The 27,841-nt window shown below is 40.4% G+C and overlaps 1 protein-coding gene across 1 annotated transcript; it reads right to left on the reverse strand.

The window, feature by feature from the left end:
* On the reverse strand, window positions 1-26,746 carry NUP43 (nucleoporin 43). Its single transcript, XM_063443335.1, has 9 exons — window positions 26,731-26,746; window positions 26,436-26,589; window positions 23,581-23,703; window positions 19,513-19,590; window positions 19,187-19,358; window positions 17,124-17,259; window positions 3,975-4,126; window positions 3,560-3,676; window positions 1-651 (listed from the first exon to the last, which is right to left on the reverse strand). Exons 2-9 carry the CDS (start codon window positions 26,553-26,555, stop codon window positions 443-445), a joined length of 1,107 nt encoding a protein of 368 aa, XP_063299405.1. The 5' UTR covers window positions 26,556-26,589; window positions 26,731-26,746; the 3' UTR covers window positions 1-442.
* Window positions 26,747-27,841: the final 1,095 nt, after the last annotated feature.

Consider the following 27,841-nt stretch of genomic DNA (forward strand, 5'->3'; position numbering starts at 1 on the left):
ACATTTGTGATGTCATTTATAATGTTTACAATTCAATGTAAAACAGGTGGATAAAGCATCTGTCTTATCATTTTTGACTTGAATCCTAGTTCAGGAGGGATAACCTAACAATGGAAAAATATATATTTGAAGAGTGATTGATGTATAATATTCAATAAAATAACATGGGACAGTTGGTCTTGTTCTCATCTTGTCTGTATTGATTCACTCTTGGGTTCTGAATAACACAAAGTTTGATCCAATGATAACATTCTTGCTCGTTGTTATCAGTAAATAAACCATTGCATTTAACCGGAACAAAAGTAGGCTTAGAAGGAAAAAGTCAAATATTTATCCATAAATCCATAAACTGGGTTACAGAAAAGCAATAATATATTGTAATTTTACAGCTGCATAAGTATATATACACATTTTTTTCGATTTTTTTTTTCAATAATCAAGTTCATGAAAAATGTCGCCTGGTCACACATATATTTTCTGCATCTGTTCCACAAACCAGGAATTCTCCTAAAACGTCCAGGCTGTTCACAGAGAGAGTGGAGTTGGGAAGAAGATCAGTTATTTCCAAGTGGCTCTTTGTGGGATCACTGCTGAGCCAAGTATTAGATGGTGTAATAGTGCTACGGGACATATGAGATGTGTTTCTTCCTCCTGTGGAGAAATAGACAATTATTTTATCAACAGAATTTAAAATTATTTGCAAGTATTTAAGAATGCTCCAAGCACCATAACTGCTACATTGGCTGAGTGTGCCAAGCTTATGCTCTCAGCCAATACAAGCTGCTCTGCACAGCTCAGTACAGCTAACTGGAATCTCCTTGCAGGAAAAACTGAAATAAGGCAGTTCAGCTGCAGGATGCAGAGGTAAGATGTCAAGCCATTCTTAAATAGTTTGACAAATTACTCTGGATGGGCGCCAAGGTATTCCTGGCATTATAACCACTACAGAGAGCTGCAGTGGGTATGGTGCTTGGAGTATTCCTTTAAAATCTTATGCTATTACAGACTAAATGTAAAAAAGGAAAATTTTCCAGTATTTGCTATTTCAGTTAATCACTTAGAGCAATAGAGTGGCTCACTTGAATTTATTTGTTTTTCTGTCATACTTTTGTAAATTGGGTGTTTTTTAAAATTTTAATAGTAACGTCAGAATGTAATGGTATGGGGGCGGGGGAAGCAAAAGAAAAGAAGACTTTAGAAGAAAGACGACATTAGATTTTGGGGCCCATCTTAGTATTGGGCTAAGATGGATAGATAAGGCTTAATCTAAGTAATGGGGCTGTCTTCCGGAAGGCCAAATTCTAAAATACTGTACAGCTCTGTCAGCCCTTCATGATAAAGCAAACTCGTATCTCACCTCTTTGTGCTAGGTTAAGGAAAAAGCTGAGCAAACACTACTATGAGAGGAGACTTAAATGAGCACTTCAGCTTGCTGAATAGCGATGTGGAGTATCCCTTTAAAAGACCCATTTATAAAAGTGCCAATTTTGTGAAATTAGCACTTTTATATCTAAAAAATAAACACCTGAGCTAACAGAAATAGCAGGCACATTCTAACAGAGCTTGCCTGCCTTACAATACTGGCTGCAAGAACTGCCCGGGTAACAGGCAGGAGGGGGAAGCACTCCCCTCCTGCCTGTCAGTTCTTGCACCTTCTGTCCCATCTACCATTCCTGTGTTAGACTCTTTCCCCTGCCTGCTGACCTTTAGTTGCCCATCTGTGGGTAGAGGATCTTTAGTTTCCTCTACCCAGACTGAGAGGAAGGGTTCTCATATCCAATCAGTCCAGGTAGAGGAAACTAAATATCCTCTACCCACCAATCAGCAGGTGAGGAGGAGAGCGGAGGCTCTGACACAGGGAGGACAGGAAGAAAGATTTGACACACGGGGAGGCTTTGACACAGATTGAAGAGGGGGAGGCAAGACACCTGAAATAGAATGGAACAGAGGCATCTCTATGAGAAGCTTCTGATTGGACAATTGACTTTCTGTGAAAAATAGGAGGGCTTACAAAGGCTGCAGTCATAAGAATGGCAGCTTTTGCAAGCTGTTTTAGTCTATACTCCAAATTAATACATACATAAAAACATACATGTATTTATTTTTATATTCTTTATTTTTGCAGTGCAAAAGAGATAACAACACGCATGGGGTACCCCAAAGGCAGTCCACATGCTTTTACGTAACATTTTCAATAATCAGGGGTATGTTAGTACTTGCACTTTTTTATGGTCTGCATTTGTAGTAGTTTAGTTGCATGTACTGCACTTTTTTTATAGTAGCACAAAACAAAATGATAAGCAAAGACTTGTCAGGGAAGAGAGATTAGAATATATCAATCAACAGGCTACTCTAGCTGACAATGTGATTGTGTATTAGTACCACTGGGTAGACAACAGTGTGAGAGAGGTCGTGAGGCATATAAACTTAAATCATGAGGTACACTTTTTATGAATAACTGTGTTACTCCACAACTCGAGCTCTGGTGAGGGCTTGTGCCTTGTGTCCATAGTCCTGCTTTCTCCAAGAGGCTGAATCTTGAGCCCTCAGGGTCTCTGTGACTCGGTTTCTCCCAGGGGTATATGGACAGGTGTCTGGATGTCCCTCCCTGCGGGCCCCCAGCCCAGAAGAAGAGTGGGGCTTTGATGTGATTGGTGGAGCGGCAGGAGGGGTAAGTACCTGACAGGCTTCAGACCTCGAAGGAGGGTGGATGATCTGCTACGTTTGCTTGCTGTAGTGGGTCTGATGGCTTAGCAAGGTTGCGAGCAGTGCACTTAAAACTTTGCTCTGGATTGCTCCCTCCGGGCTAGACAGCCCCGCCGTTGCTCTGCTGTGACCGCCTCTGTTCTTAGGCTTATTGTAGGCGAGGCGGCCATCTTGATTTTTGCCATGCGGTCTCGGGTTTGTGTTTCCGCCACTTAAGTGGCTTGAGTGTTCGCTGCATCCCCGGTGGGGTCCAGGAGAACGGGGCCCTCGGTAGCTGCATGGGGGGTCCTGCCGGACTAAGCGCGGGAGACCGGCCGCATCCCCCACCACAGCCTCACGGCAGGCCGCAGTCCCAGCTGCCCAGCAGTCAGCCTCGCCGGTAGGACGGGGGTCAGTATGTACACCGACAGTTGTGCTTGGGTCCCCTTTGCCTTCTAGTAGCTGCTGTGTGGTGTTCTTTAGGGGGGAGAGAGTAATTTTGAGCTGGATATTAGGGTTTCACAGAGGAGCTGAGATGCCCCACGTCCATCCAGCTCGGCGGCCAGGCCCCGCCCCCCTACATGTATTTATTCATTGGGAGTATATTTATTACACAGTAGGTTTTTTTCCCACCTTAAGTGTGGAGTGGTCCTTTCACACTCTCAGTACTAGGCTGTAGTCTGTTTAGTTCTGGCTTCAGAAGGTAGAGTCTGACGCTGCCTCAAACAAATACTAAAACTCAATGGAGATTTTTTATGATCTCCCAACCCACTTGCTTTTTTTAGAGTAAATTTTGCAATTTATTATCCATTTACTACAATTTAATATTTAGAGAATAAACCATACAGAGTATCTTTCAGTTTTGTATACTCACCAAGGAAGGAAGGCTTTTCTATAATCTCAGTTGAGGCATCCCAATGCCATAAAGAACCATCTTCTGAACAGGTGAATAAGTGATCTGGTTTTGAAGGATGGAAATGGATTTCCCACACTGCACGTTCAGAAACAAATCAAATAAGTAAGGAACCTATATTGTGGTTATTCAGTATAATGCATCACTTCATCAAGTATTAAAAGTAGGCCAGGGTTTGGTTTACAACCACTCCAGACAAAATTAAACAAATCTTACATTAGAGAGAGGGGTGAAGAGTGAGGCTACTTTGAATATAACCTAAGCACAATAGTGTAAAGCAGTTATGGTGCTTTGCAGCACTCCTTTACATGTGACTCTAGTCCTATTTGAACACAGGCTATTAACTCTACATTGTAAATAAATCATTTATCCTTACTTTTTGCCTCATGAGCATTCAACAGAGATATTGGCATGCGGCTTTGTCTAACGTCCCATATACATAGCATGCCATCTTGTCCACCTGTTGCAACAATATGCTGCTGGCTGGGGTGTCTGTCAACACAGTGCAAGGGAATTCGGTCACCCGTCCTGTAAATGTGGGGAAGAGGGGACACTATATTAACTATACATTTATTTTCAGCAAATCAATTTATTTTTTATTTACATAATTAACAAGAAAAAAAAATCTAGACTTTTTTTTTATGGTAAGGTCAAAAAGCATAAGGTTCTTGAAGACTAACATATGCAATGGTCCAAGTTCTGAACCAAAACAAAACCTAGAATCTGAACTATACAGGTGATACTCGAAAAATTATAATATCGTGAAAAAGTTCATTTATTTCAGTAATGCAACGTAAAAGGGGAAACTAATATACGAGATAGACGCAATACACGCAAAGCAAGATAGTTCAAGCCGTGATTTGTCATAAGTGCGATGATTATGGCTTACAAAACCCCAAATCCACAATCTCAGTAAATTAGAATATTGTGAAAAGGTGCAATATTCTAGGCTTACAGTGTCCCACTCTAATCAGCCAAGTAAGTCATAACACCTGCAAAGGGTTTCTGAGCCTTTCTCAGAAGGTCTCTCAGTCTGGTTCAGTAGGAATTACAATCATGTGGAAGACTGCTGACCTGACAGTTTTGCAGAAAACCATAAGGAGGGAAAGCCTCAAAAAGGTAATTGCGGAGGAAGTTGGATGTTCCCAAAGTGCTGTATCAAAGCACATTAATAGAAAGTTATGTGGAAGGGAAAAGTGTGGAAGAAAAAGGTGCACAAGCAGCAGGGATGAATGCAGCCTGGAGAGGATTGTCAGGAAAAGGCAATTCAAGGAGTGGACTGAGACTGGAGTCAGTGCATCAAGAGCCACCACACACACAGACGGATCCTGGACATGGGCTTCAGATGTCGTAGTCCTTTTGTCAAGCCACTCCTGAACAACAAACAACGTCAGAAGCGTCCCAGACCTGGTCTCTTGCTCATTGGTCCAAAGTCCTCTTTTCTGATGAGAGCAACATTTGCATCTCATTTGGAAACCAAGGACCCAGAGTCTGGAGGAAGAATGAAGGCACACACTGCAAAATGCTTGAAGTCCAGTGTGAAGTTTCCACAGTCTGTGTTGATTTGGGGAGCCATGTCATCTGCTGGTGTTGGTTCACTGTGCTTTATTAAGTCCAGGGTCCACGCAGCCATCTACCAGGAGATTTTGGAGCACTTCATGCTTCCTTCTGCAGACTAGCTTTATGGGGATGTGGACCTCATTTTCCAGGCCACACTGCCAAAAGCACCAAAGCCTGGTTCAATGACCGTGGGATTACTTTGCTTGATTGGCCAGCAAACTCACCTGACCTGAACCGCAGAATCTATGGGGCATTGCCAAGAGAAAAATGAGAGACATGAGACCGAACAATTTAGAAGAGCAGAAGGCAGCTATTGAAGCATCCTGGTCTTCCATAACACCACAGCAGTGCCACAGGATGATAGCTTCCATGCCACGCCGCATTGAGGCAGTAATTGCTGCAAAAGGGGCCCAAACCAAGTAATGAGTCCATATGCCTGCTTATACTTTTCAGAGGTTCGATATTGTTCTATGTACACTCCTTGTTTTATTGATTGCATGTAATATTCTAATTTACGGAGATTGTGGATTTGGGGTTTTCATGAGCTGTAAACCATGATCATCGCACTTATGACAAATCACGGCTTGAACTATCTTGCTTTGCATGTAATTCGTCTCTCACAGATTAGTTTCCCCTTTTATGTTGCATTACAGAAATAAATGAATTTTTGCACAATATTCTAATTTTTCGAGTATCACCTGTATGTCTGTTCAATCATAATTTACCGCTTTCATATTAAGTGTACCCACACTTACTATATATAATTTTGCTCATGAGAAAAAGGGATTTTTATTTCACATCAGGTACACTATTTAATATGTATAAAATCTAGACAAGCGTAAGAAATTAAGAAATGTTATTATCCAAGTTCTAGATGTCATTTCAACTGTGAATGTCATAATATCCTTAGATTTTTCTGAAATAAAGCACACATATTTTGTATGCTGTGATGTACAAGAATACCCCCCATGCTTGGGTTTCATGGTGTTTTGGAAAGTTACAGGGTCAAATAAAGAGCTTGGCCATTTCAGATTTTGCATATTGTTATTTGCCAGATTGATTTGACGGCCTGTGTTGCATTTGAGACCATATGGCAGCCCAGGAATGAGAAATTCCCCTATCATGGCATACCATTTGCAAAAGTTTTCAACCCAGGGTATTGAAAATGGGGTATGCTCAGTCTTTTTTAGTAGCCACTTAGTCACAAACCCTGGCCAAAGTTGGTATTTCATTTTTCACGATATAATAGTCATTGTACGTTTACTGCTCTAAAATGCTCATATTTGTGTTCAGCAATGCCTTAAAAATACATCAGTTCCCAACCCCCATATACAGATGTTATGGGGTTTTGGAAAGTAACAGGTTTAACCCCTTCCCAACCACGAACGTATCAGGTATGTCCGAAAAAAACGGTCCTTAAGAACCGCAGACGTACCGGATATGTCCGCTGCAAATTTGAGCGCTGAAAGTGATCGTGATCGCTTTTAGCCACTCTAAGGTAATTGCATGATGCCTCGATGCCGAGGCACTCAGTTAAAATAAAATTTAAAAAAAATGTAAAAAGAAATTAACCCCTACCCTCCCTCCCCATGTACTTACCGATCGGTCTTCTTCTGAGTCCCCCTCTGCAAATAAGGACCCCTAAGAGCGGTCACATAACTGCAATAGATGTCCATAGTGCTGCCAGCAGGGGGAATGCCTGAACTGACAGGCAGTCCCCCTGCTAGTGATAAAAGTTAAAAAACAAAAAAAAAGATTTATATATACATACACCAAAAGACAATATATACACCATAATAATCAATAAAACCCAGGTCACCCAGATGTGCTCCCGTTCGTTCACGCCGGCACCTAGTGCACTTCCGGGTATGCACGCGCATCAATATGCGTCCCGCCCCCTCAGCTTACATGCCTACGTATCGGGTACCCCATCTCCCAGGCAACAGTATCAACAAACACTCCACTCATATAAATAAGGGCAGTGATCGAGACGGGAGGTATACTAGAATTTAGGTGAAAAAGCATAATAGTGCATCGTGCAGAAAACAGTCATATGAGACAAATGAGAAGATCAAGCTGAAAACAGCTGTAATTAGTGTATAGCACTGGACAAGCATTAATACATATCACCCAATGCCCTGGTGACATACAGGTTAACCCCAAGGGAAAGTGTTGCTACAGTGAATAAAAACTGTGCCATATTTATTTGAGTCATATAAAGTGCAAGAAATATCATTAAAGTGATAATGTGCAATACTATAAAGTGCATAAAGGACAAAAGTACAATATACTTTCTATATATATGACAAAATAAAAACACATACATATAACAACAACTCCTGTTCCTATCTTATACAAATAAATATTTGCATGAAAATTAAAAACAATAATGACTGGCTGATAACCTTTATATAAAAGAATGATAAGTAATGTTTTTGTTCAACCTCATAGGAGCCACCGTGTTTAATTTAGTGATGCCAACGGGTGCTTTTTGTCCAAAAAGTGTTGGGCAACTGGCTTATCTGATAATCCATCTCTATAAACTAATCTGATGCTTGAACGATGGCCTCTGATCCTTTCGCACAGTTGTGCCTCCGTCTTACCCACATAATGAAGTCCACACGGGCAGACTAATTTAGATACAACAAACTGGGTCTTGCAGGTAATGGTGTGTCTTATATCATATCTTATTGGTGTGTGGATGATTGAATTTCTTCGCTGGAATCATGTGTCCACATGTCACACACCATAGACAACGCACACTCCCTCGTATGTTACATTTGACTGTCCCAGAGTAGCCATCGACTGAATCAGTATGCACCAGTATGTCTCTAAGACTTTTGTTCTTCTTATAACAAATGAGTGGTCTTTCCTTAAAAATCTTTGGCAGTGTATCGTCCGCTGAAATCATCTTCCAGTTTTCCTTAACAATAGCTGATACCCAGCTAGATGAATTATGGAAAGTCATCGGGAAAACCAATCTTTGTCCAGGTGTCATTCTTGGGCACACCGGAGCCAAACGAGCTTTCAACAGTGCATCATCCAACACCTGAACATCATACCCCCTTTCCAAAAACTTCTGGGTCATGACCCCGAGTTGTATCTCAGCCTTGTCTTCATCAGAATTATTCCGGATCACCCTCTGGAATTGAGCCTTCGGGATCGACCTTTTCAAAGCGGCGGGATGCGCACTTTTAGCATGCAACAAAGTGTTGCGGTCTGTTGGCTTAGAAAATAACGTGTACTGGACGTTATTATTACCATAAGGAAGTTCCAAATCCAAAAATTGAATACTGTCTTCACTGATGTTCGCTTTAAATCTTATAGGGAGCGGGAGCAAATTCAACTCTTCAACCATGGTAACCGCTTCCCTACGTGTACCCCGCCAAATAATTAGAAGATCTATATAGCGGTAGTATCCGATCACATCCTGGTAAGGGATTAAAATATGAGTGGTTTCATATACATACATACATGTACGCATTAGCGTACATGGGGGCCATCGCTGACCCCATAGATGTCCCAGCTACCTGTAAGTACCATAGATCTTCAAATCTAAAATGGTTGTTGTAAAGAATTAGAGACAGCAGTTCCAACACAAACTCAACAGGTGGTCCCTGATAGATGGGGGATCCACTCAACACTTGTCTCATTGCTTCAATGCCCCCTATATGGGGGATAACCGTGTACAGGCTTTTAACATCCATAGTAATAAAGATTGGAGCGGTGTTGTTGAAATCCAAAGCTTTAATTCTGTGTAACAATGTTTGCGTATCTTTGATGCATGTATGTAACTGTTCAACTGGTCCCTTGAAGATGAAGTCCAGCCATTGTGCTATGGGTTCTAGAATGCCATCAATAGCCGAGACAATGGGCCGGCCAGGGGGTCTGTTCATATCCTTATGTATCTTAGGGATACTGTAAATGATCGGAGTACGGGGGGATTGTTTGTTCAAGAATCTATACAGATCGAGGCTAATGAAGTCCGCTCTGAGGCCCATCTCTAATAAGTCCACAATCTTCCTTTGAATATCCAGGGTAGGGTCACCCGGAAGGAGGCAGTAAATATTCGCATCCCGGAGTTGCTGTTTCAAATCCTCAGCATAATCAGAATAGTTCATGAGGACTATTCCTCCTCCTTTATCCGCTGGGCGAATAACTATAGAATGGTCCTGAGCAAGGCTCTTGAGCATTAAGCGCTCTTTCTTGGAGATGTTATGTAACTTATGAGATTTAGAAAAAACGTCCTGTGTCATCTTGGAAGTAGTTGTCAAGAAAGTCTTAATAGATGCTCTGGTAGATTGAGGGTCAAAGGTAGATTTCACTCTGAATTTCTCTGACCCTGTGGACATGCTCTGTATTTTATCTTTGTGAGTGGTATGAAAAAAATTCTTTAAGTCTCATGTTCCTACCCATCTGAAACAACTCTGTACTCACTGTATGATCTTCGCCTCTGACCTTGCTCCTGGTGACAGTGCCAGGTTCTGTCTGACCTAAAAAAGGTGGAACTTCGCTGGGGGTCTCATTTTCAGACATCGATTCCCCAGAGGTCACGTCAATCGTTGTGACCTTCGGACAGACAATCCTTTTACGGAAACATCTAGGTCTTGGACGGTCCCCTGATAGCCACCTGTAAACACGATGGTCCTTATAATCCTGTTGGACCATTTCGAATTTCTGTTTCTTAAATCTCACCAATTTGTTCTTAGATTTCAAGAGCTCAACCTTAAGTTGCTGCTGTAACTTTAATCCCTCAGCAGAGGCTAACAAAACTGCTTGTTCAGTTTCCATTGTGAGAATTTGTTGCTTAACTTCCAACAGATCACTCTTTACATCCTTAATGGTGATAAGCATCAGGTCAAATGAGGCTTTGTTCAATACATGTGTCCAATCGCTACAAACTGTTGCTTTCTGTCTCCCAATAGATGGTATACTCAATAATCTAAAGCCACGTGGAATCATTTTGGCTTTAAAGTAATCCGACAGAAACAAGCCGTGTAGATCATAATTCATTATGCAGGTGTAACAGCTTGAAGTAAATATCCCTTGATGTAGTCTGATTGGGTAATTCCTGACTTGTCTGTTCCCATAAGATTTGGGCTGCATCTTCAGGTGTAAATTGCAAAGTTTCAGCATTCATTGTATGGGTTTCAGCTAGTATTAGAAATTCATTCATGTCAAATAGATAATTATTTGGCGGGGTACACGTAGGGAAGCGGTTACCATGGTTGAAGAGTTGAATTTGCTCCCGCTCCCTATAAGATTTAAAGCGAACATCAGTGAAGACAGTATTCAATTTTTGGATTTGGAACTTCCTTATGGTAATAATAACGTCCAGTACACGTTATTTTCTAAGCCAACAGACCGCAACACTTTGTTGCATGCTAAAAGTGCGCATCCCACCGCTTTGAAAAGGTCCGGGATGCGAATATTTACTGCCTCCTTCCGGGTGACCCTACCCTGGATATTCAAAGGAAGATTGTGGACTTATTAGAGATGGGCCTCAGAGCGGACTTCATTAGCCTCGATCTGTATAGATTCTTGAACAAACAATCCCCCCGTACTCCGATCATTTACAGTATCCCTAAGATACATAAGGATATGAACAGACCCCCTGGCCGGCCCATTGTCTCGGCTATTGATGGCATTCTAGAACCCATAGCACAATGGCTGGACTTCATCTTCAAGGGACCAGTTGAACAGTTACATACATGCATCAAAGATACGCAAACATTGTTACACAGAATTAAAGCTTTGGATTTCAACAACACCGCTCCAATCTTTATTACTATGGATGTTAAAAGCCTGTACACGGTTATCCCCCATATAGGGGGCATTGAAGCAATGAGACAAGTGTTGAGTGGATCCCCCATCTATCAGGGACCACCTGTTGAGTTTGTGTTGGAACTGCTGTCTCTAATTCTTTACAACAACCATTTTAGATTTGAAGATCTATGGTACTTACAGGTAGCTGGGACATCTATGGGGTCAGCGATGGCCCCCATGTACGCTAATGCGTACATGTATGTATGTATATGAAACCACTCATATTTTAATCCCTTACCAGGATGTGATCGGATACTACCGCTATATAGATCTTCTAATTATTTGGCGGGGTACACGTAGGGAAGCGGTTACCATGGTTGAAGAGTTGAATTTGCTCCCGCTCCCTATAAGATTTAAAGCGAACATCAGTGAAGACAGTATTCAATTTTTGGATTTGGAACTTCCTTATGGTAATAATAACGTCCAGTACACGTTATTTTCTAAGCCAACAGACCGCAACACTTTGTTGCATGCTAAAAGTGCGCATCCCGCCGCTTTGAAAAGGTCGATCCCGAAGGCTCAATTCCAGAGGGTGATCCGGAATAATTCTGATGAAGACAAGGCTGAGATACAACTCGGGGTCATGACCCAGAAGTTTTTGGAAAGGGGGTATGATGTTCAGGTGTTGGATGATGCACTGTTGAAAGCTCGTTTGGCTCCGGTGTGCCCAAGAATGACACCTGGACAAAGATTGGTTTTCCCGATGACTTTCCATAATTCATCTAGCTGGGTATCAGCTATTGTTAAGGAAAACTGGAAGATGATTTCAGCGGACGATACACTGCCAAAGATTTTTAAGGAAAGACCACTCATTTGTTATAAGAAGAACAAAAGTCTTAGAGACATACTGGTGCATACTGATTCAGTCGATGGCTACTCTGGGACAGTCAAATGTAACATACGAGGGAGTGTGCGTTGTCTATGGTGTGTGACATGTGGACACATGATTCCAGCGAAGAAATTCAATCATCCACACACCAATAAGATATGATATAAGACACACCATTACCTGCAAGACCCAGTTTGTTGTATCTAAATTAGTCTGCCCGTGTGGACTTCATTATGTGGGTAAGACGGAGGCACAACTGTGCGAAAGGATCAGAGGCCATCGTTCAAGCATCAGATTAGTTTATAGAGATGGATTATCAGATAAGCCAGTTGCCCAACACTTTTTGGACAAAAAGCACCCGTTGGCATCACTAAATTAAACACGGTGGCTCCTATGAGGTTGAACAAAAACATTACTTATCATTCTTTTATATAAAGGTTATCAGCCAGTCATTATTGTTTTTAATTTTCATGCAAATATTTATTTGTATAAGATAGGAACAGGAGTTGTTGTTATATGTATGTGTTTTTATTTTGTCATATATATAGAAAGTATATTGTACTTTTGTCCTTTATGCACTTTATAGTATTGCACATTATCACTTTAATGATATTTCTTGCACTTTATATTACTAGTAGCACTTTATATGACTCAAATAAATATGGCACAGTTTTTATTCACTGTAGCAACACTTTCCCTTGGGGTTAACCTGTATGTCACCAGGGCATTGGGTGATATGTATTAATGCTTGTCCAGTGCTATACACTAATTACAGCTGTTTTCAGCTTGATCTTCTCATTTGTCTCATATGACTGTTTTCTGCACGATGCACTATTATGCTTTTTCACCTAAATTCTAGTATACCTCCCGTCTCGATCACTGCCCTTATTTATATGAGCGGAGTGTTTGTTGATACGTAGGCCCGTAAGCTGAGGGGGCGGGACGCATATTGATGCGCGCGCATACCCGGAAGTGCACTAGGTGCCGGTGGGAACGAACTGGAGCACACCTGGATGAGTGGCTTTATTGATTATTATGGTATATATTGTCTTTTGTGTATAATATTTAGTTGTCTTGTTGTACTTTTTGACCCTGAAGAAGGTCCCGAACGGGGACCGAAACGTTGGTCGTTATTTTTAACATTATCTAATACATTTTTCGTTTTAAAGTCCGGAGAGCAGCCTTTCTTGTTGGATTTTACATTTTCTGGAGCTCTGGCATTGCGCCCGGCATTGGACTATTTTTGTAGCGTGAGTGCATGGGAATATATATATATATATATATATATATTATTATTTTATTATTTATATAGCGCCATCAGATTCCGTAGCGCTGTACAAAGGGTGGACTAACAGACATTTAATTGTAACCAGACAACTCGACGTACAGGAACAGAGAGTAGGTGATGACCGGGGGGAAGATGCTCCTTAACAAGGAAACGTTCTGGATACACGAACTGGACACCGTATCCCCTAGAGGGTTAAATGAATCCCTGTCTCTGCATTCCTTCCTGTGATATCAAAGTATTTCGCTTAGCCCTAGCTTGCAAATAGTTTTATACTGTAATTAGTTATTTTTATAGTTAGTTGTACACTGCATAGGTAGTAGTTTATTTGGAGGTGCTAACTAAATATGTATTTGGATATGGCATACCATATAAGTTAGCAGGAGAAGTTAGGGACTTCTAAACAGAGATTATCCCCTAGTCCTTTACAAAGAAGTGATGTATATATACACCTTTAAGCTCTCAACCTTAGTAGAACCCTATATACTCCGTGTTTATAATACTTGGATGACAGATTTTTTTTGAAGAGTCTTTCTTTGCACTTTAACATATGTAGTTACCATGTCACTTGAGCGATAGTCACTTAACCCCTTAAGGACCAAACTTCTGGAATAAAAGGGAATCATGACATGTCACACATGTCACGTGTCCTTAAGGGGTTAAGCACTTTTTTTAATGTTAGGCACTTTATATTTGTATGGCACTTTTGGAAAGTCACTTTAAAACATTAACATTAATATTATGAGGCACCACATATTACGGCTAAATGTATTCACTGCTGAACTATGCACCATATATGTAGTATTTACAATAACAGTTAACATGTATATTTCAGTTGCACTGCACTTTCTGTCCTGATAGAATTATATAATAGCTGTGTGCTTATATTTTAAGCTGTCACCTATTGAAGTTAAACAACACGGTGTTGTGGAAGATTGTTAGTATCACTATATGTTGCCAGGTAGCCGTTTTCGATATACCGCGCTACCATGGCAACGGCGTTAGCGTCACAGAAATGGGTGGGGCTTATGCCACACACACACGATCCATACCATACCATACCATACCATACCTATATATATATACACACACACACACACACACACACACACACACACACACTCAATATTAAATGTAGACAACCCAGAGTATTGCAAATAGGGTTTTTCCAGTAGCCAAACACGCTGGCCAAAGTTAGCGTTTTGATTTGTGATTTTTTTTAATAAATATATATCATTTTTTTTCAATTTATATAATAGAAATAATCAAAAAAAATATTTATAATAAATAAAAACGCTAACTTTGACCAGCGTTTGTGACTAAGTGGCTACTACAAAAGACTGGAAATACCCAATTTTGAATACGCTGGGTTGTCTACCTTTACAAATGGTATGCCATGATGGAGTTAATTTTCATTCCTGGGCTACCATATGGTCTCAAAAAGGCAACAAGGACCCAGCAAACTGAATTGGGCAAGCTCTGTAACTTTCCAAAACACCATAAAACCTGTACATGGGAGGTATTGTTATACTCGGGAGACTTCGCTGAACACATTAGTGTTTAAAACAGTAAAACTTATCACGACGATGAAATCACCAGTAAAAGTGCAGTTTTTGTGTAAATAAAATAAATGCAAAAAACAAATATGAACGCTAACTTTGGCCAGGGTTTGTGACTAAGTGGCTACTACAAAAGACTGGACATACCCCATTTTGAATACCCTGGGTTGTCTACTTTTACAAATGGTATGCCATGATGGAGTTAATTTTCATTCCTGGGCTGCTATACAGTCTCAAAGGCAACATAGGCCCAGCAAACCAATCTGGCAAATTTCAACTTGCAGACATGGAAAAGCCCTACATTTGACCCCTGTAAATTTGCAAAAACCCATAAAACCCGAACATTGGGGGCCCTGTTGTACCTGGGAGATGTTGCTGTACACATATTGGGTTGTTTTTTTTTGGCAGTAACACATAACAGGAACTGAAAATCTATGCCTAAAGTTCAATGTGAGAAAAAAAAAATGACTACCCAAAACTTTGACAAAGACTGGTGGCAGAATTAGTGCATGAAAAGTGTTAAAATACCACCATTTGAAATACACTAGGGTTCTAAAGTTCTCCGTAAATGTATTCTTAAGTTTGTTTGTTTTTTGGCATAGATTGGTGGTAAAATGGTGGAATGAAAAGAGTCAAAATACCCCAAGTTTAATACCTTAGGTTGTTGTCCTTTAAAAATTATATACATGTGAAGGGTTATTCAGGGATTCCAGACAGACATCAGTGTTACTATGCAACTTGTGTTAATTTAAAAAAAAAAAAAAAAAATGGTTTGGAAATAGCAGAGTGCTACGTGTACTTATTGCCCTGTAACTTTCCAAAACAAGCTAAGAACATGTTAACATTGGGTATTTCTAAACTCAGAACAAAATTTAGAAACTATTTAGCACGAGTGGTTTTTTTTTGGCGGTTCTAGATGCGCAACAGATTTTGGGGGTCAAAGTTAAATAAAGTGTTTTTTAAAATATCATCTTTTATAATTTTTTTTATAGTAAATTATATGATATAATGAAAATAATGGTATCTTTAGAAAGACCATTTAATGGCGTGAAAAACGGTATATAATATGTGTGGGTACAGTAAATGAGTAAGAGGAAAATTACAGCTAAATACAAACACCACAGAAATATAAAAAGAGCCTTAACGGTAAGAAAATTGAAAAAGTTCCGGTCACTAAGGGGTTAAAAACAGGGCTTGCAAATTAAATTCTCTGGTGTTTCTGCCAACAGTGCTCCTAGATGAACTCAAATAGCTTACAATGTGGGGGAAGAAGAAGAGGGAAGGACTTGGTTCTCGTGAGTTCCTGATCACCCCGGTACACGCACCACTCCAGCCGCTGACAAGGATAGGTTGAGTCAGATACGTTGTCCGCTACCTGTGATTCACCCAACATGGCTGCCATGTTGTTGGTGTTCGGCGTGTAATTCATCTTCAATGCTTGTTGAACCGCTTGCTCTTATACTCTTATGATTTGTTCTTATATACCTAGGATTTCTATCACCATATTTCACATGCATATTGCAGAGCGGAATGCCACTACTGGAATGCGGGGGCGACCCGGTGTCCATTGGCTCTCATACTTTAGCATATAATCCTCAGTTATCTCCATGTCTTGCCTTTTACTCTTCATATGTATAAAAGTCTTACTAATACTATGAAATGTTTGCCTAGCCTGAATCTCACCTGAATACTCTTATTTTCATTATTTTATGTGTTTTAAACATAGCATGTCACATTAACGTCTATCTCAGACTAGCTAATTAAATGCTTTCTTGACTACTCATACTGTCAGAATGTACTGCTGCATAGTCTTGCTTTTCATTAAGTTAGCCCACTCAGCAAGTTTATTAAAATTAAGCTTCTCATATATAAAACGTGCCCCTATGCATGCCACTGTTTAGCTTTTGAGTATCTCTATACGCTGTTGTGACGTTTGATGAGGAGTGTACTTACCTACACCAAAAAAAAAAATAAAAAATATGATAGCTTCACATTTTATGTATCAAGGGCAGTTTTATATATATATATTAGTTAAAACTATAAAAATAGTTAAAACTGCCCTTGATAGTGAAAGACACTAAGTGTATGAGATCAATATTACTTTCATGCCAAGATGCGGTTTCTGTAAAAATTTAGTTAGCAGGCTAGTCTTGGTAGAAAATCAATGTTTCGGAATTCCTCATGTGTCCATTTTTAATAAAGTGAGGTTTGTTTCCTTTACATAGATAGTAAGCACTTAGCAAATAAGTTTGTGTGTTTTTTGAGAAGTTTAATACTGGCATAAGTTGACTGGTAAGAAGGCAATGTTATGTAGCTGGGGTTTTAGGTTGTGTCCAGCCTTACACCGCTGCACAAGACCTGGGCTTTCTACGTTAGTAGGTATGTAGGATATTTAGTGCGCATAAAGCACAATAAAAATAAAACAAAATGGGATAGAGATAAAAAAGGCACTTTGTCCATACTCACACAGAGAAAATCTGGGTAGGGTCATTGCCTTGTTGTCTCAAATCCCACATCTTCAGCTGCCCAAATGAGTTCACAGTCAATATCTCAGTAGTACGAAGAAATGTTACTGCGTGCATAGCACTGCTGTCTGCATCATCTGAAACATTAAAAGTAGAATTATTTTGTGCAAGAAATCTAGAAGGCCTTTGGAGCTTTCTTTGCTACACTACGTCAATTATTGTGGTAAAAACAGAAATAAGAATGAAGAGAGACAGATTCAAATTGGCAGCAGATGGCAAAATGCAGATATCTGCAACCCATCACCATCTAGAAAGAAAAGAGAGACCCTGTTTGAAGGGGAAGAGTCTCTAAAACTAATGATTAAATGAAACGCATTTCCTCACCTCTGGTTAACCTAAGGGGACAAGGTACCAAATATACAGGCCACAGAAGGAAGCCAATGCTACCCCCATTCCCAAACAAGCATTGAACAAACAATTCCTATAGTTGGAAAAAAGTATAAATATTCTAAAAAAAACAAAAAACAAAAAAAACAGATATTCTAATTCTGCAAAAGACTTTAATCAACAAACTAACTCCTCAAAATAGAGGTAACCAAAAGCATTCACAATACCAAAAAACTAAACTGTGGGTAAAGTACTAATAAATGAATCTTGCTATATGCTATTGGAACGAATCAAGCAGTCACAGCACATTTTATCTAGATGCAATAGGAGAGACTTAAAGAGACCCTCCAGTGCCAGGAAAACAATCCGTTTTCCTGACACCACAGGTCCCTTCTCCCTCCCATCCCCGGTTGCTGAAGGGGTCAAAACCCCTTCAGTGACTTACCAGAGGCAGCGACTATGTCCCTTGCCGCTGCTTCTTGGTTCGCCCACATTATCCGGCGGGGGAGAAAGATTTTCTATGGGGATTTTAGCGATGCTGGAGGTCCTCACACAGCATGAAGACATCCAGCGACGCTATAGCACAGAAAACCTGTGCTATGAATCAGGAAGTGCCCTCTAGTGGCTGTCTAGTAGACAGCCACTAGAGGAGGAGTTAACCCTGCAAGGCAATTATTGCAGTTTATAAAAACTGCAATAAATACAGTTGCAGGTTAAGGGTAGTGAGAGTTGGCACCCAGACCACTCCAATGCGCACAAGTGGTCTGGGTGCCTGGAGTATCCCTTTAACTGACACAACCTTTCCATGGATGATTTATCTTCTCACCTTGGCAACAGGATTTGGTGTTAGCCAGCAAGTGAACTCTCTACTCTGGTTTGCTGTGTTTGTATATTGCTGCTTTAACCATCTGTGTATCTATTAGTCATGATTTATTATTATTCAGTTTTAACCCCCTAAGGTGCGCTATCCTCAGTTTGGTGCTCTCTACTCTGAGTATTTATTACACAAACACACACTTTATTCTAATGTGTCTACTCAGCCTTCCTACTTCTGGGAGAGCTGGAGTGGTTTAGCTTTCCCAGGTGGTCCAGTGAGGCTGCTGTCATCTCCCTGCTCCCTAGAGAGCTGTTAAGTGTTCCCAGGAATGGAGTGACATCATATTCTGGCATTACTGGTGGGTGCACAAGAGAGCAGAGCAGGGAGATTACAGCTCCCTCTCTGCCTCCAGTATCCCTTAGCCGGCCGCTTTAATAAGCTATAAGCCGGCTAGTCACCTTCACCCGCTTCGCCAGCCACCCGCCTCGGGAGCTGAACGGGTCAATAAATCCCAGGCGCCAGGACAATATTCCCAGAGACCTGGCGACTGGAATTTGTCTAGCTCTGATACTCCTCATCTTAACACTTCCCTTTATTATAATTTCTTCCATTTCCTGGATCTCAATATCTGGGTGCAGTCATTTTGTGGAATTCGTTTTACTGATGGAATGTGGGTTAATTTGACAAGTGAAAAAAAAAAAAACCTTGGTTAAGCTCCTCATGTTTTGTCAATTTCACCCCTATACATAAGGAAAAGTAGTGACTAATTTTCCTTATGTAATTTATGCATACTAAAGATGCAGACACAGATAATTATATAAAACCAGATCACATAATGTCAATACAATGAGAGGACTTACCGATTATTCTTACTACTTCTTTGCTGTCCGCTCTGAAAAGGTTTATACGACCATCTTCTCCAACAGAGACTATTTCTGGATTGCTACACACAACACTAGTGCAGGGAGCTGCTATGCTTTTTGATCCCACATGATGGTGTGCTTGAACCCATCTCTGTTTTTCTGATAATGTCTTCAAAAATATAAGATTAAAATTGTAGAACATGTTTCAGTAACACTGAAGCAAAAGATACATCTAAGGATTTTTTTCCCATTGTTAGCAGCAGGGCATATTAACATTCATTGTGTGCCACCTCCTCAGGCAACCTAGCATTTTAAAAAATTACCTGGTTGTTTTGATGGTGACGAAAAATTGTAACGCTTCCAGATGACGATGCTGTTACAATCCGATCTTTATCTAGAAACTAATGCACACATAAAAAAAAAAAAAAAAAGTTTAGTGTTTAGCAGCTGGGCATATCCAATTTTCTAAACAAATCTGGTAGAAGACAATCCTTGGGAAAAACAATACAACAGATACATAAATTTAAAATGTACACAATTTGTCTTTTTGAGAAGTCATTAAAACATTAGGAGACGGTGTATCAATGTATCCCAGTCACTAAAAGCGTATTTTAAAAGTGTATTTTGAAAAGGAGATGCTTTTTCCAATAAAGTTTTAAAACACAACAAATGTTTTCAGGAGAAAAACCACAAGGGGACACTTGTATCCAACATTTTGTGTTTATACATTCAGCACTTGTATACTAGAACCTGGATGGAAAATATTTATTAATACAATTTGTAATACTGTTACATACACCATACGTCTTACAGTTGCTGCTTAAAGTAGATCTGTGCTATTAAAAGTGATCTTGGAGACAGAAATAAAACTGCATACAGGTGTACTATCAGGGCCGGACTGGGAAGAAAATTCGGCCCGGGCATTTTTTAATCACAGCGGCCCACTAAGAAGGGGGCGGGGCAGAGAGGGTGTGTGTTTGGTCATCACTAATGACAAACACGCCCCCTCTCAAAGTGAGCATGTTGGTTCAATGCTCTTCCAGGACAGACCATGCGCAGAGCTCTGCTGAAGAGCTCTAGCATGAGAAAAAAGCCCTGTATTTGTTCTGCACAGCGCAAGCAAATTTAATAACATGCTTGCACTGTGTTTCCTTGCAACTTGTCTCTGGTGTCTCTATAAATGGATACCAGGAGACAAAAATGCCAGGAAAGAGTATTGTGCATGTGTTTGGAGCCTGCTTGTGGTATTACGTGTGTGTAGAGTGAGCTGATTGTGGTGTGGTATTGTGTTATAAGGTTGGTTTTAGGTGTGTTGTGTTTGTGGTGTAATGTAATCCAAATGTGGCTAGGGGCTGTAGAGAATGTGTATAGGGGAATGTAGCAAGTGTGTGCATACAGGCTATAGTGTGTGTGTGTGTATAGGTGATGTAGTCCAGAAAAAAGGTGGTAGGTTAGCGCTAAAATTATAATGAACAGGCAGCAACCTTATAGAGGGTAACCCTCTAACCCTCTATATAAGGAATAAACAGTACAGAAAGAGAAAGGTTGCGCCAAGGAATAAATAGATGGAAAAAAAAAAAAAAATATATATATATATATATATATATATATATATAAATATATATATATTTTTTTTTTATCTATAGGTGATGTAGTGTTTGTAGAGAGTGTGTGTTTAGGGGTGTAGTATGTGTTTGCTTACAAGGAATCTGGTGTGTGTATAGGGGATCCAGAGTGTGTGTGTGTGTGTGTGTATATGTGTATATGTGTGATGGTTGTGAGTGCAACCATCCCCCCATGTTTCCTATATATATTTGGGAGTCTAGCCAACTCCTTGGTTCTGCACCCCTCCCTGTTACAGGTGCCTCATCTCAGGTCCCTATTTAGCCTTGTACTGCAGAGAGCCTCAGATGGAATTTTTTCCCAAGTAAGTGGTTAATCTCATAAGAGCAGACATTAGACTGTGAGAGTAGGACCTGCCAAAGATGGGGTACATTGACGTTGTGGCAGGCTTATGCAATGTATGATCATATAATGTAACTAAATCCCCATTTTTTTGCCTAGATTAGGTGTTTTTAAAAAAAACTTTTACAAACTAATAAAATCTGTCAACATTGAAGTTGCTGTTTAGTAGATAGGAGAGTGCGCTGGATCTTGTGTATTTAATATATATATATATATATATATATATATATATAGTCTAGTGTGTGTTTGAAGGACCCAGAATGTGTATAGGAGATCTAGTGAGTGTGCGTATATAACGGATTCAGAGTGTATATAGGGATCTAGTGTGTGTATGTGTGTAGTTGATCCAGAGTTGGGTAAATGATGTAGTGTGTGTCTGGAATGTAATGTGTTTAGGGGTGCAGTATGTGTGTGAGGGGTGCTATATTATATAAATATGTTTGGAAGTATTGTGTATGTGTGTGATGCAGTGTATCGGGGGGGGGGGGGGATTGTGTGTGTATGTGAGGGGTGCATTATGTGTGTGTGATGGATGTGGTGTGTGTGTTGTGTGTGTGTGAGGGTGCTGTGTGTGATTGATTTGTGTGAGTGTGATGTGTGTGTGGGTGCTGTGTATGATGTGTGTGTGAGAGTGTTGTGTGTGAGAGTGTTGTGTGTGAGAGTGTTGTGTGTGAGAGTGTTGTGTGTGAGAGTGTTGTGTGTGAGAGTGTTGTGTGTGAGAGTGTTGTGTGTGAGAGTGTTGTGTGTGAGAGTGTTGTGTGTGAGAGTGTTGTGTGTGATGTGTGTGAGAGTGTTGTGTGTGAGAGTGTTTTGTGTGATGTGTGTGAGAGTGTTTTGTGTGATGTGTGTGAGAGTGTTTTGTGTGATGTGTGTGAGAGTGCTGTGTGTGATGTGTGTGAGAGTGCTGTGTGTAAATGTTGTGTGGGTAAATAAACAAATAAAAAACGAAGGGGGGTAAATACACAAATAATAAAACCGGGGGAGCGGGGGTAAATAAACAAATAATAAAACTAAGGGGGGTAAATAAACAAATAATAAAACTAAGGGGGGTAAATAAACAAATAATAAAACTAAGGGGGGTAAATAAACAAATAAAAAAACTAGGGGGGTAAATAAACAAATAAAAAACTAGGTGGGGGTAAATAAACAAATAAAAAACTAAGGGGGGGGGTAAATAAACAAATAAAAAAACTAGGGGGGTAAATAAACAAATAAAAAAACTAAGGGGGGTAAATAAAATAAAAAAAAAACTAGGGGGTAAATAAACAAATAAAAAAACTAGGGGGGTAAATAAATAAATAAAAAACTAATGGGGTAAATAAACAAGTAAAAAACTAGGGGGGTAAATAAACATAAAAAACTAGGGGGGTAAATAAATAAATAAAAAACTAATGGGGTAAATAAACAAGTAAAAAACTAGGGGGGTAAATAAACAAATAAAAAAACTAGGGGGGTATATAAACAAATAAAAAAAACTAAGAATGCATTAAATCCCCCCCTCCCTTCTTACCTTTAGCCTGGGAGGGGGGGGGGCAGGCATGGTGGTACCTGGGAGAGGGGGACCGGCAGTCGCACACGATCCCTGGTGATCCAGTGGTGAGTGTCGCGAGATCGGGGGCGTTGCCATAGCAACGCTCCCGATCTCGCGAGAGGAACCAGGCGGAGCTGCAAGAAAGAGCTCCGCCGGCTCCTCTCTCTCCCTCCCCAGCCGCAGGTCTATTTAAGTGGGCCGGTGAGGGAGAACTCTGATCTCCTCACTGGCCCGCCATGGCACACAGCGGGGCCGGCGCTCGGATAGTGCCGGCCCTGCATAGACCGGCAGGGGAGATCATGGGACCTTCCCCTGCCGGCCTCGGCCCCTGGCCACCGCGGCCCACCGGGCATTTGCCCGGTGTGCCCGATGGCCAGTCCGGGCCTGTGTACTATGAAGTGAGTGGAATATTAAACCTCGATGGAAATTCCCCCTGATTGGTGCCACACCATTTGACGCACACCATTTGACCAGAGGTTTGCCTAGCCAGCACCTTATGCTTGACTCCTTTTGCCAAGTCTCAAATAGCTGGACAGCAATTATGTGCTACCAGTCTAGTTCACATTTTTGCATTTTAAAAGTTGCAGTAAAACGTATAAGCATTACACGCTGAAAGAGCCCCAGTTTTAATCAAAAGATACAAAAAGTGTATGTTCTGTTAGGAATACTTGCTTGTATTTGTAACACTAACATTAGCGTGTTCCTTTAAAACATTAAGAAATTAAGTTTAAGTTTGAAATCATAAAGCGGCCAACACTTTTTCAGATTTTTATCCTCCTATTACTATAGAGTGCCTTTAGAAGTCTATAAAAGTAGCAACACATATGTGCTAAAACTGCCCTGTATTCTTCTAAACCAGGCTTTCCCAAACTCCAGCCCTGTTCTAAACAAATACCTGCATATCCAAGACATCTCCATTGTGTCTGATATCACACAGCAATTTGAAATCGCCTTGATAGTCTTCTTCAGTATTTAGAGCTCCAAAACCACCAGTGGACCAAATTGATAGTTTATTTTCCTGTAAAAAACAAGTTAAAGAGTTAGTTTGGGCATTAAAAAGTACTTCAATAACTTGCTACAAGTTACCCAGACAAGTTTTTTACAAGTTTTCAGTCTACTAAGAATTACTTCTAAAACATCTACACTCTGAAGATTAGAAAGGAAGCAAATACGGTGAATCTAAATTTTTACTGCATATGTGAATACATCCAAGGAACACTCAGATTGTAAGCAATAATAATGAAAGTTATATCGGTATGTTCTTGAGCTATTTTTGCACATTTTTTTTTTTTAAATAGGAAAATAGCCTCTGCTTCAGACCTATTTTCTTGTTTACACAACACTGTCCCATCAGACAGACAGGGTTATTCAGTAAAGTGAGAATTGTTGGGAAGACAAAGTGAATTTCAAATGCTAATGTCAAAAAAAAAAAAAAAAATTTTAAAAAAGTTAAGAAAGCAACCAGTTTGGCTATTTTAAATTTTTAAATTTCCTACAATTACAATTTTAGTGAATTACACTGTACATGTTCGTTATTTTCTAATACCTGTTTCTAAGTCAAGCCTATCCAGGTGCCACTGCTAAAATTAAGACAACTGCCATTCAGACTCACCGAACAGATGTGTGTATTTATGGTTGCCATGGAAATGCATTTCGATACGGTTTTATCTTGTCTTTCCATGACTGCAATAGTATTGCATATTCTGTGAGGGCTATGTTAGCAGAGAGCATACCAGTTATAATTTTCGCTTTGTTGAAAGTTGAGCACATTAAGATTGACACAACCTACATCACATGAAGTGATCTGGGTGCAGCGGTCCTGTAATTTTAACCCTTTAAATGTAAAACATTGCCGTTTTGTAAAAAAACAGCAATGTTTTGATAAAAGGGTTAAATCAGCACTGTCACAGTCTATGGACTTTTTATAACTTGCAAAGACTCCCGACGGTGACATCACCACAGGTGGTCGTGTGGGGCAGGCATCACCATCTTTTTTCATCGGTTCTCTTCCGCTCCGGTCGCTTCTATGGAGGACCCAACGAAATACAGTGAATATCTCTGCAATTGTCACTGGTGACGACAGAGGGAATTGATACTTCAAGATGGCTGTAGCACCGGCCAGGGTCAAGTGTAGTCCATACTTTGTCTCAGTAAATCTTTTAACCGAGTTGGAATTTCAGTGAAATTGTGACAGTGCCACTTTAAGCAAGCCTCTACTGGCTGTCTTCCTGGTCTGTGGAGCAAAAGTAAGTCTCCCAAACGGTCACTCAGTTACCCATTTGTTAAATAAGTTACCGTTTATTTAAATTTGCACTATTATAAGTTGTCAAGAAAGTTACAGACTCTAGACACAAAGCAATTCAAGCAAGCTGAAGTTCTTTATGAGTGTGGTATGTTGCTTTAGGAGGCACCACAAGAGCACATTTACAGACCTTACGAAAAAAATACACAAGCAAATAAGGAGTGATAGCAGCATCCTGGACAAGGAAGTGCAGTACGTTTTATACTTACCACCATTACACTAGCCATTCCTGTAAGCATTTTAATCACATTTACTGTGGTCAGAAGTTTATAAACGCTCACAGTTTTGATTAAGAGCAAGTCTTAGTAATTTTGGAAATAAGGAGATATACTTACCTTAAGGTCTCCCCCTCCTTGGACCACTGTGCAAGACATTCCACAGATATTCTTGTCCATGCATAACGTGCCATAGGTAACTGAGAAACTGACATTTCCCAACATCTCCCAAGATGTGGATCTGACATATGAAATAGACAGAGTTTTAAACCTGACAGATTTAACATGGGTCCTGTGGCCATGGGGCACAGGAGAGGTGTGTTTTACTTACCTCAGGCTGTCCTTCGCGACCACCATCTAAATGCTGCTGTCCCCTTTGCCTCCGGATGCTCCAGTTGGCAGAAGCCATGTCAGTGCAGTACTCTTGTGAGAGTACAACACTGAAGTCTATGGAGGATCCTGTGAGAACCTCCATAGACGGATTCTGAATTGTACAGCGGTCATTTGTGACGCTGCTGGGATTAGACAAAACTTGGGAGCTCTGTATTTTGTCAACCTCAAGGTTTACCATATAATAAAGTAGTCCCTACTTTGTCTTATGGTATCTGGTATTCCAAGGTAGCCTTTATCAGTATTTCATAAAAATAAAAAAAAATGCTTAAAATGTGTAGCATAATAAAGTTCATCTTACCAAAATATCCAACCTATATTAATTACATCAGATATTTACATTTAAATGCTTCCCCTAGCAGGCACGCTGCCTGCAAAACAGAAGATCACTACATCAGTCGTCAGCACGCTGATAAAATACGTAATTTTTGCACATAATTGATATCAGGCAGTCAGGAACAGGTTTCCGGGCTGCCTAAATCACATATGCCAGGGGTGCAACTATGTACAGACAACTCCTACCACCATGACCACTTCAAATCACTGAAGTTGTCATGGTGGTTGGAATAACTTTTTAATAATTTATATAAATAAAATGTTAGTTAGAACAAGAGTATTATTGCAGTGCAGCTCTGGTATACACTCAAAACATACAAATAATGTGGAGCTTCGAAAAACAAAAAAGACTGACATTCAAATGGAAAAGAGGGAAGGAGGCTTGAGTCTAATGGGCACTGTTCTTAGTAAATAGTCACCAGGGAGGTGTGTCTTCTAATCCTCCACATGTGAAGCTCTTATTGTATAACTAATGGCATTTATCAGGGTCCCATACTGCCCACTCACCTCATTATCCCAGGAGCCAGTGGCAAACACATCTGGTTGCTGCAGTGAGGAGGCTGACACCGGCCGCCAGCGAGTCTTACTGATCTTCTGTGACACGAACTTGGCAAACATGCCTTCCATGGCTCTCTATAGTGGCAGGAGGTGCCCGGGCTCACTGTGTAAAACAAGAACTATAACAACCAACAGCGTCTGCGAAATATTCTGATCAAAATCAGATATCTGCCATTTACAATAAGACAAAAGCAAGTGACAGTAGTGCCGCCAAATTTTAATGTGCAAGTTTATGAATGGCTACCCTTAGCAAAGCATGCTGGGATCGTGCTTGCATCGCCCTATATTTCCGGTACCCTGCACATGCAAAGAAGGAAGTGCTTTTTTGTGTGTCGCCGCCATAATGGAATTCGGCCATTTTGTTGGTGTGAAAGCTGAATGTAAACGTTCTGTGTCGGGTTGTATGGCACCCTAGCAGTGACTGCGAGTTAGTTTTAGTGTGAGATTAGCAGGGTCATTCTACAAACACTTTCATGATTATTCTCAGAGCCTCTTGGGTTTTCCCCAAATTCGAAACAGGTACTGATATTATGTTATAGGATTAACATTTCAAGTGTCAATACTTTTTTCCACGAGGTGGTGCCTATAATAATCACCACGTTTAAAGGGATTGTATGCTTAAAATGTGTCTATATATTTTTATCAATGCATTATAGATCAGGACTTAAAATGGTGTTGATCTAACCAATCTACCCTATCATTAGGGATCAAGAAAGTCACATTGTATAGTTGCAAATCAGGGGGACTTGCACAATTGCAAGATAGTCACTGATTACATTTTGGATGCATACCTGCCATGAATGTGCATTTCCCTGAAAGGCACTGATACCGGAGAAACTGACGGAAGCGAAGCACAGAGAGATGGACACAGGTTTCTTCAGGAAGGAAGAGATTCTTTATTGGATCACCGATCGGGACTCAGAGGGACTAATGTCACCAAAATACAGCAAGTTCTGAGCCCCGGACAATAGTGCAGGCTCCTTATATAGGCACATAACTCCTCCCATATTAAGCTCCACCCGCACATTCTCTTAACCAATCAACACAAATAAGAATTAACTTCCTGTTTGACCGCATGGCTTGGAGGGGGAATACTACATCCTGTATTCTTGCACATGCTCCGTACACTACTGATCGTATCTTGCCTCGTGCAACCAACTGATCGATACGTCAGCATATGCACGTACACATGCCACGTGGTAATCTCGGCCTACTAAATTTATTTTTACCGAGATTCCACCACATTCCCCCCTTTGATGCCTCTTGATATTTTACAATTACTTGAGGCATCACTTAACCTTGGTTTGCATACACCGCAAGTTACCTTGAACCAGACCAGACTTATCTTATGATGT

The sequence above is a fragment of the Pelobates fuscus genome, chromosome 2 (assembly GCF_036172605.1).
Source record: "Pelobates fuscus isolate aPelFus1 chromosome 2, aPelFus1.pri, whole genome shotgun sequence".
Classification (NCBI taxonomy): Eukaryota; Metazoa; Chordata; class Amphibia; order Anura; family Pelobatidae; genus Pelobates; species Pelobates fuscus.

Bases quoted from the DNA above. Each gene is read 5' to 3' on its own strand.
- NUP43 (XM_063443335.1), bottom strand. From the start codon at position 26,555: ATGGAAGGCATGTTTGCCAAGTTCGTGTCACAGAAGATCAGTAAGACT. The intron at 4,127-17,123 runs GTGAGTATGGAC...CCACATTTACAG, and splicing joins CCTACCCAGATTTTCTCTGT to GACGGGTGACCGAATTCCCT. The intron at 652-3,559 runs GTGAGTATACAA...ATTTCTCCACAG, and splicing joins AGAAAAGCCTTCCTTCCTTG to GAGGAAGAAACACATCTCAT.